Here is a 10,557-nt window from a genome sequence, read left to right as displayed (position 1 = left end):
TTTCTTCTTATGCCTCTTGTGAATTAAGTAAGCAGTCTTATAAAGACCCTTTCTTGGGTTCTGTATTAGGTTCGTTGGGCAAAGAAAGCCGGCCCATGGCATCCTGTCCACGGGATTCTCCTACCAGACAGGCTCTCTTGGAATGTACTCATCCAATAGTTTTGGAAAAGCCAACCAGCGAAGAGTTGATCCTGACTCTCTGTGACCCTACCCAGGGTTTCCGAGACTGTCCATCTTGACAGGGGTGGGCAGCCTCAATTTTATGCCTTGGAATAGCTCGTGGGTTAGAACCAACATCCTTGGCTTAGCGGTTGACTCCATAGCACTATCAGGGTCCCTCTTACTCCCTGTCATCCATTTGATTCTGACTCGTTCATGACCCTATCCAACAGGGTAGAACTGCCCCTATGAGTTCCTGAGACTAACTCTGGAAGGAAGTGGAATGCCTCACCTGTCTCTCACAGAGCTGGCAGGTGGTTTTGAATTGATGACCTTGCGTTAGCAGCCTAGCTCACAAGTTTTAATAACACCAGGGCTCCTGCCAGGGTCCCCAGTATTGGAAAAGACACACACTAACAATGATTCCCTCTGTATTCAGTGTAATATCCCCCACTGTTTTCTCTGATAGTTAAGGTTTACTGTGCCAACCTGGCCGATAAACACGTGGGATTAATTGAAGGGCAGAGTGATAAATGGATTGGTGAGCCTCGCCTTTCTTGTCCCCTGGTTTCTTGCTCTGATGATCAGACCAGGGTGCAGCTGCCTTAGCTAGTTCTTTGCCTCAGCTGGCAAGGCTCACTTCCTGTGAGACATCCCTGAGGGGAAGCCACGTGGTCCCACCTGCCCTGATGCAGCCCTGGGTGCTGGCAATGTGATGTGGAGACCCCTGCCAGCACTGAGATGCTTTACACACTCACTGATTTAGCTTTCCTCCTACATTCGGCATTATTGTGTGTGTTTTGTGAGTTTAAGGACTTTGTAGATTGGTGTCAGACATATGGGCTAATGCCAGACTTATGGGCTTGGACTGGACTGGGTTGGGATGCTTTCTTAATGTACACTTACCTTTTATATAAAATTCTCTCTTATAAACAGGCGTTTCTGAGGATTTGTTTCTCTAGTCTACCCAGACTAACACATTTTCTAAATGTAATATATTTCATTTTTAGGTTGTGTGAGTGGGTGGGGGCCGAGGGGAGGGGTTGTTTCTATCAGCCTAGTTTCTTAATTGTAAGCCATTGAAACCAACTCTGGATGTTTTAAGCAGCAGATACGGGCTTTATTAAAAATGTATTGAGCCACTCACTGAATTATAGAGAGGGCGAAAAATAAGACTGGAGAGTGAGGAGACAGAAATGCAAGCTTCCAAATCATGCCCCTGAATCTGTGTCTGGTAGGAAAACACAAACATTCAGTGCTGACCTTTGGGCCACCTCCATCTCTGCTCCAGGAACTTGACCTTGGAGTAACTCCAACTCAACTCTCCCTGCCATCAAACAAAAGACCCAAACCACCCGTCTCTGGCTGATGGGCCTGGCTGGGTGAGCCCTTCTCCTGCCGGGGAGGAGTAAGCACTGGGAATGTCCAGCTTTTAAAGCAAGCCGGCGTCTCCTTTGTTTCTTCGTAAGAGCATTCCATAAATTTAGAAAGGCAGTTCATAAACTGGGCAGCTGAGAAGAACAGTAAGGGTCCGTTACGTAATCCTCTAAAAAAGAGATTATTATTTTTAAAACTGTAGAGGAAGGGAAAAGTTGATGAAAAACAACTTTGAAAGGTTGGGAAGAAAGAAATGGGTACAATTCAGGTAGGGGTTCTATGCCTCTACTTGGTGAAAATGGGCTTCCTCTCCTCTTTAAATAAGGACCCCCCACTTCATTTTTTCTTCTTCTCCCCCAAGATTATCTGACAATGAATAGATGACTGGGAATTAAGTATCCTTTTATTTTAAAAATGAAAATGTGTTTGCGATGGCTAATATGTTGTCTGTTATTGTTGAATTAACTTTAGTCTCTGTTTTAACTCCTGCCAGTGGCGACGGCCACCCTGACTCCTCTCTGTGGGTGGCGATGCGGGACAGGGCTGCCAAGGGGAACAGCAGCATTTGGGGCCCAGGGCTGGCCTGGCTACGGAGCTACCAAATGGACAGAGCAGAGGGCTCACAGGAGGCTTAGAGTGAGGGATGCAGGCAAGGACAATGGGGCAGGAAGGCAGGCAGAAAATAGACAAGACAGACGTGTCCTGTGTCCTTGCACATCGTTGCTTGAAATACCTGTGGGCCCCCGGGGGAGGCAAGACGGGAAAAACAGAAGGTTTTTCCTCATGGACGATTATTGTGGTTCAGCTACATCTTAGGGTACAAATTACTCCAACCTTTAAAAAAATCTATTGAAGAATAAATTCATTGTTCTTTTCTTAATGATCAGATCTGGAGCCCTGGTGTCAGTGGTTACATAACGGGCAGTTCAAAACCGCCAGCCGCTCCTCCAGAGAAGGACAGGGCTTTCTACTTCTATAACCAGTTACATCCTCAGAAACTCTTGGAGGCAGTTCTACCCTGCGGGGAAAACGCTGTTTGTTCCTTTGGCAAATGAGACAGGACCACCACCTTTCATGGCCCAAGGTCATGGGAGGATGCTACCAGCTCATCCTGGGGAGCTGGTTGAAATGGCTGTTGGTCTGTCTGTCTGCTTGAAAAATACAGCCATTTTGTCTCCTACACTCTGGCAACAGCTGCAGAAATTAGACACCCACAAACTTATCAGGTTTCTCATGTTCTCAAAGCCTCATCCTCTCATGTCTTTGAAGAGCCTGAACTAGTGCGCGAATACTTCTTTGTGCACCTCTAGTGACCTAGACTATATACGCCTGCCCCCAATCAAGCTGTCGGCTCTGGAGAGCCTATGTTTCAGGGACCCCCATGCCCTAACTTTTGTCTGTCTCCTTTGTATAGGTTTCGTCATTGCAGAGCAAACCCCTCTTGAACTCATTGTACTGTCAGATAAGAGCTGGTCTCAGCATTAGCTTACACTGCCCTGCCCTGAAGAGTCCGTACTGACCCAATGGCAATTGAGTTTGTTTTCTTAACATCCAGTCTGGGGGAAGCACTTTAGGAAAATGGACCATGCTCCTAAAGGCGTGAGTCCTCACTCCTGTGGGGAGCTGAACAAAGCACTCACTAGGCCCGTGGGCAGACAAGCATCAGGACCAGACCTCTCACGTGATGCTGTCACCCTTGCGTGGGCCTGCCAGGAAGTTCAGTGAAAGCAGACTGACTCTAGATGGCCAGCGAGATAATTCAGGGGACGACGAATTACACATTGAGCTGCTACCCACCGGGCTAGCTCTTCGGAACCACCAGCAGCTCCTTGGGAGAAAGGCAGAGACGGGCTCTCTGTTCCCCAGTCAGTCTTGGAAACTCACAGGGCCAGTTCTACCCAGTCCCACCGCATGGCTATGCATGGGCGTCAACTCAATGGCAGTGTTTGGATTAATTTTTTTGGATGGCATGTTTACTGGATCCCAAACTGCTGTTTGCTTTCCTTGCCCCTTTAGTGTCCACCATCTCCCTCCTCCTTGCCCATTTTAAGGGGAAACAAAATCTGCAAGCTGCCCTAAATCCTTTTTTTGTAGTGAGGTAGGGCGAAAATAATAAATATGCATACTGACATTTGCCGGGGAGCCCAGAATGTAAATTCGAGGCACTTGCTCTTTATTCTGGTGAGCCGTCAGATCACAATGAAATCTTCCTCAAATTCTCTGTTGTCCTGGTAACTGCTCTCCACTTGGAGAGCGTGGTGGGTGAGATCGCCCAACTGGGTCTGGAAGCAGAGTGGGCGCTTGGTGACGGCTTCTCTGCTGTGCGCCACCACCCAGCAAGCGGTGCCGGCGCCAGGTTGGAGGAGAGCCGCCTTCGTGGCACCCTAATCGCTGTGATGTATTTTAGGTTGCGCCGCGGTTAAGTGGCTACGTGCATTTGACTAACACGATTGGCTCCGGCACACCAAAAATATTGACAATAAATAGCATTGGGGATGATCAGACTGCAAATCCTCTTAGAAGCATTTTGACTCTCGCAGATACGTTCAAGCTTAGCTCATCGGTAGCCGCCTCTTTTTCTCTTTAAATCGTCACTTGGTGTGAACGAATAAAGATGATTTTTATGAAGTCGTGGGGCTTAGGGATTGAGGCCCACGGCCTAGAACAATGCACTTTAAACAAGGAGGTAAGGGGTGGAAACCTCCCCACTCGGGGCAGGTAGCTCACACCTATCTGATGACGGCAGACACTTTCATCCCCCCACCCCGCCTGATGGACACACTTTCATCCTCCCGACTGACTTCCATGGGCGGCCCAGGGACAGTTCACCTCTTCTCTCCCCGTTGGCTCTGAGAAGAGTGACTTTTAATTGTGCGTTAATGAGACCTTGCAACTCCCAGAAGAAGCGAGGCAATATTTTTTTTTCAAGGCAGCAAACAACAGAGAGGAGGGGGGAAGTTAAAAAAAAAAAGCAAGAAAAAAGAAATAGCAGTCATTTTTTATTTGGGCTTTAACAGATTTCAGCAGAAAAGGCTCTGAATATGAATCAGCTTCATTTTTAAATCCTGAAGAGAATTTCTGAAGCAGCCCACGAGGTGCCACTTCAGCGAGAGGCAGCTCAGAGCAGCCTGGCAAAGGAAGGGGGGGAAGCACACTTGTTTGGACATCGTAGAGCGGGTAGGACACATGGCAAATGCTATTAGCACCATTCCCACACTCTCTTTATTTGCTTCCAGACACCTACCATCCAAGCCTTTGTGGAGGACGGGATGGGGCAGGAGGTAGTGTAAATAGCAAGCAATGTTTATACACATTAGGATATTGCTTGTCATGCTTGAAATCCAACAATGCAAAGCGCATCAGGAGAATTTAACCAGGGCCATGCGGGAGGGCCTCCTCTCCACCGGCAGGTGACCAATTTCAAGGGCCACGTTCCAGTCCCGCGCCGATAATCTGGGCATGACTCGAACAGGTAGCCTGTTAGTATCAGAAGCTTCTCTCTGGGACTTCTTCAAGAAGGCATTTCCACACTTAAATTCTTCTCAAAAGACTGAGACTCTAAATATGCTATAAACTACTAGCAATGCGGCTGCTGGAGGTGAACCAGCAAGAGAGAGCACACAGCTGCTTGGACCTGCTGGAGGTACCCCCTTTAAAGGGGCCCCCACCACCTCCTTCCGGCCCGTAAGAATGCTACTTAATGATGCATGAAACTAATTACTCTAAAATAAGACTGGAGCTGTATGGCAGCTAGTCACAATGTGGAAAATCACACTTTTTCATGGCCTATTTTCTTTTAAAATGTGTGCCCTTTCTCCATCTTTAATGTGCTCTGTACATATAAAATAAATATTCTTCGCAGCAGGACCCTGGCTTGGAGGCCTTAAAATCCAATAAAAGAGTCCTGTAGTTTAATGGTCCTTAAATGCTCAACATCTTTTTCACTTAATGTAAAATCCATCTGATCTAATAGCTGTGACTGAATTATAGATATATAATTTTTTTCTATTAAATGTTAATCTTCTGACTTGGCAGAGCAATAGAAGCTCTAAATTATTAAGAAGGCAATAACCTCCCTAAACTCTTTCCAGAATTCTGAATATTCCCAAGACTACTCTTGGTGGGGGGGAGGTGAAAAAAATTGCAAACCTGCCTGAAATATAAACTAAAACTCGGACCCATTAAGTACAACAATTTGGTTCAAAATATTAATTATAAGAGGTGCTTTTCTTATTGCTGTTGTTTGCATTGTTTTATTTCACTCTAATGGAATCTCACACACACACACGTGTGTGTGGTCCTCACAGTTCTTGCTTTTCCATTCCTGTAGGACATTTTGTAAACCCCCCCCTTCCAGCTGAATGCATTCATCATCGATGTTTGTTCATGCGGGCATAACTAATGAAATATGAAAATGCCCTGATAGAAAAGTGATGCCGGAGCCCAATTATGCAGAACACGAGCACTCCTGCTGCCTGGGGAGGCCGGCTGGGATGTCATCCGGCTGCAGGCTCTAGCTTCTCTTTGTCCGTCTCTCTGACCCACTGGAACCAAGCGCCCACACATGCAGCGTGGCCCCAAGACGCCGTGCTAGGAAGCAGGTTGACATTTGCCTGGAGAGGCTGTGCTAGACAGTCCTGATGCAGAAGCACTGAACAAAACCGGGTTCATTCCTTCTACTGATTCACGGCAGCCCTGTGTGCGTCAGAGTAAAACTCTACTGCACAGCATTTTCAATGGCTGGCTTTTCAGAAGTAGCTCGCCAGGACCTTTCTTCCGAGGTACCCTGGGTGGATTTGAACCAGTCACCTCTGGTTAGCAGCTGAGTGCTTAAAGGTTGGCATCGCCCAGGCACTCCTGAGTTAAGCAGCTGGCTAGGGATACAAACTTAGGGAAACCATGGAAGCCCTGACAAGGAAGTCTCCGGTCCCGCTGGGTGGAGAACCTCGCTGAATGAAAGGAGAGCCCACTGGACTTATTATTTTGTTTTGTATCAGCGCAAACTCGGTTGCAGTTTGCCCGTGGCTTATTTCCCCCTGTGGAAAACGAGTAATATTCAGTGACTGGGAGTGAGCGCTAGCTCTCTCACCCCAGGTGTGCGCAGCCACGTTTCACGTGCGTGTCACAATTCCCCTCCCATGCGTATTTGAAGACCACCACAGGGGTGAAAAGGAAGCCAAAGGGGAAGAGAGTAGTTCCTGTCCTTCCGCCACAAGGAAGCAGCAGTGAAGGAAAGCTTGTAACGGCTGCGACCTGGCATTTGTGTGAGCAGGCTCTTTCAGTACAGAGAGGTCATCGGGGCCCGCCAAACTCACGTCGACCCTCTTGCCACTGCGGCTTTGAAACTAGAGGGCCAGGGATGCTGAGCCAGGCAGGGCACACGTGGGTGAGGGCAGGTTCGTCAAGGTCCTTGTTAGAGGGCTAATTGGTAACACTGGGAGAAAAAGTTTTCAGAGCAGTGATGAGTCAGCAAACACATCTATCACCATGGGAACATTTTAACTAAAAGATCTCGTTCGAGGCAAGAGAAATAAATGGTTTGGAGAAAAGCAAGCATGACAAGGGCGGAGGCAAGCTCACCTGGGTTTTCAGAGCAGAACGGGCGCAGCTAAACGTGACTCACTGCCGCGGGGTGGGGTCTCACTCACCGTGATCCACGAGAGGCCTTCCGAAGCTGCAAATCTTTACCGGAGCACCCAGCCTCAGCTGTCTCCCGAGGGGCGCCTGGTGGGCTCGAACCACCGACCTTTCTGTTAGCTTCACCGGCAGTGCCAAGGCTCAGTCACTGTAAGGTGTTCATTGCTTACATGTGTGACCTTAGATTAGTAGACAATTATTCATAACGCTGACCCTACTGGAATGGGAACATCATCCTGCCTCAGGTTTTATAATCTGTGAGACCAGCACGGCCTGCTGGCAACGTGCTACATGCTCATTAACTTTGAGTGCCGTGTGCACGCTGGCCTTTGAAATCAGGTGAGTTGAACAAAACAATGGATCGATTCCAGGAGGTTACTCGGTGTGTCCCTCAAACCAGCCACATCAAGCAGAATTCTCACAGTCGGTATTGGTGCTTTGGAGCCCTGCCTCCTCTACCCCAGTCTTGGAAGGTGGTACGTGCATTGGCTTAACTTGCAAATCCTGTTTTCACAAGGACATTCGAAATAACACTTCACAGAGCACATTTTATTGATGGTTGAAGACACAGTCAACGACTACAAAGGGCTCCCTTTACCACCCCACCAGGGAAAGACAGCACCGAGCTGTCGGGATTCAGCACTGTACAGAACGTGGTCTCCCCAACGCTGTGACAGGTCACCCAAGACTTGTGAGCAGAACTCCGGCTGACGAACAGCACGTGGAACCCCGAAAGGCACTAAACCCACAGGCCCTTTCACAGTTTGTTCAACACTGAAGAAGCCTGATGACTTGTTCTTTCATAGGAAGAGCGACTTTGAAGGCCCTTTGTCCTTGTGATTGTACAAAAACGGGATTGGAATCTGATTCAAGAGGCCCAGGGCAGATTGCTAAGGCACATTTTGCAATTTAGGTAAACTTGACTTCGTTTTAGAAAACTTGAACAAAAGATCATTTGTCAGTTTATTCGCTGGCAAATTGGCAATTTCTAATCTGCGTAAACATATTAATAAAAAGAACAGAAATAAATATATATGTGTATCCAACTCATTAAAGAAAGTTTATATAAACAGGTTTATATATAAAATTTCTTTAATGAGATGTAGTTAATAAAAATGGTGGGTTAATTAGCATACTTAGTATAAATGACTGAGTTTGTTCATTTCTTGCTATCTGTATTCTTGCCATTTACTGTGTTATTACATTTTGTCTAAAATCTTAGATCTGTTTTCTAAAATACTCTAATGCTCATCTTGCAAGAAAAGTGCATTTCACATTATTAATCTCATTAGTGCAATTTTCCTATAAGTAGGCAGGAAACATTTGGAGGATGCATGTGGAATGAGTGCCTGGTTACTATAGTAGCAAATGTCAACGCAATCCCTAAAAAGGAAAAAAAAAAAAGTCGATGATTTTTGACACTTGGAGAAACCGAGCAAACCATTTATCGGCGTTTTGGAAGAGGGTGGCAAAAAGTCACCACAAGTGAAAACGATACTGCCGTGCGGATAAGGAGACGATGGCATTATACATCCTCGATAATCCCTCCCTGGCTGTGCTTCATCTAAATGTGACTTAGTACGGCAAACCATTTGGGAGGAGAAATGCATGGAAGGAAAACAAGAGAGGGACACAAAAGTCAGGCGTGCTAAGGAGGAGGAGAAACTCTCCAAAGCCAACTCAGTAAGTGACTGCGAGCCAGAGGGCGGGTGGCCAGCCAAGTCCAGGGAACTTCTGGAAACCAACGCGAATGTCACGGCCAAAGGGGATCTGAGAGGTCTCGTTGATCCCCTTGAACATGGCCACCCAGCCAATTACATTCTCTCAGAAGAACCTTCAAGCAACTCGAGCAGCCCGGAGCGTCTTCATCACCAACCTGTTCTGTGCTATTGGGAACTTAAACAATAGCTGAAAATAGTATTGTCAAGTCAAGGCAAAGGGTTATGCTGTTTGCAAACTACAACCTTTGCGTATTTCAAATGTAAGATTTGAACCGATACTGAAAAACTCAGTAGCATACTCATCTAAGTAAAAAAAACAAACAAACCCTACTGATGGAACAAAACATACTTTATTTTCCCATGGGGAGCACACAAGGAGGCCCGGCAGACAGGGCTGTGGATTGCTCACTGAATGTGCAGCACCGGCAGACAGGCAGACGGGGCTGGTCGGCCGGAACTGCTAGCAAACCAGCCCCTGGCGCATCTGTATGATCTGGAGTAAGGCTGCCTGGACGTCTTCATCCATGTGACCCTGGGGAGAGAAGAGAAGGGGACATAGTGATTGTCACCAGCACTCACACAGCACGCTAAAGACAAGGCTGAATACTAAGCATAATCAGCGGCTGTGATTGGTCAAAGGCTAGAGTCTCCCCATCAAGGAGATCTTCTACAGGAACGCTTGCTAAGGGAGGTGCACTCCACAGTGCACACTGAGAAAGTCGGTTTCAACGTCGCTCTTAACACGTCCCATCCGAAAAGATGATGGATAGACAGACTTCGCTCTTCTAATAAAGGCCCTAGTTGGCAGGGTTAGGTCGCCTAAGTCATATATAAGCTGGGTAGACTACAGGGAAACTGGTTTTCTTTTATGTTTATTTGTTTTTTTCCCATTTTGAAAAATAATTAGACAAGTAACTTGTGTGTGTGTGTGGGGGGAAATTCTCTGATGGCGCTCTCAGGTAAGCATTGGCCTGCCCAGAGTCAGATTAGCGACCCCCTGCCCCCAGCTGCTCCTCATGAGCAGGATAAGGCTGGAAGACTGACAGTCTCCAACGCCCCACGTGGGGTGCATGTGCGCTGGAACTGACTCGCAGGCAGTAGGTTAAGTGGGTACATTTTTATATAAGCAAACACGAAACCATGCAGTTGAGTAGATTCCGACCCTTAGCAGTCCTACTAGACAAACAGAGATGTTTCCGAGGGTGTCAGGCACTAGAAGCCTCCTCTTTTTCCCGTGGAACAGCTTGTGGGTTTGAATCGCTGACTTTACGATCAGCAACCTGATGTGTCTTTCACGGCGCCACCAGAGCGGCTCCTATTTTGGTATGAATAGGATCATGTAACATACATACCGCATATACTCGAGTATAAGCCGGCCCGAGTATCAGCCGAGGCACCACATCTGACCACAAAAACTGCACTAAAAAACGTGCTGGAAAAACTCATATATACACGAGTATATACGGTAATGTTTCTGCAACGAGCTTTTTCACTAACTGTCACACAATTTTGCTATATAATAATTTTCACACAATTTTGCTAATAATTTTCAGCTACTGTACAAGATAGTATGGCTGTGTCATCTTTTCTTTTCCCGTTCCCTGGACGACGGTGGACATTCCGAGTGCTTCTGAGTTTTATAGACAGGTGCCTACAAAAGGAA

General features: G+C 47.0%; 1 protein-coding gene across 1 annotated transcript in view; it reads right to left on the bottom strand.

The window, feature by feature from the left end:
- Positions 1 to 9,225: 9,225 nt before the first annotated feature.
- Positions 9,226 to 10,557, bottom strand: part of UACA (uveal autoantigen with coiled-coil domains and ankyrin repeats) — a 101,392-nt gene continuing 100,060 nt past the window's right edge. The window contains exon 19 of the mRNA XM_075535987.1: positions 9,226 to 9,426. Within this exon, the coding sequence (XP_075392102.1) occupies positions 9,355 to 9,426 (72 nt within the window). The 3' untranslated portion in view covers positions 9,226 to 9,354. The remainder of the gene's footprint in view (positions 9,427 to 10,557) is intronic.

This window comes from Tenrec ecaudatus, chromosome 17 (genome assembly GCF_050624435.1).
Source record: "Tenrec ecaudatus isolate mTenEca1 chromosome 17, mTenEca1.hap1, whole genome shotgun sequence".
NCBI classification, from domain to species: Eukaryota; Metazoa; Chordata; class Mammalia; order Afrosoricida; family Tenrecidae; genus Tenrec; species Tenrec ecaudatus.
The sequence above is the reverse complement of the archived record's forward strand: the minus strand, read 5'-3'. Positions and strand labels throughout refer to the sequence as shown.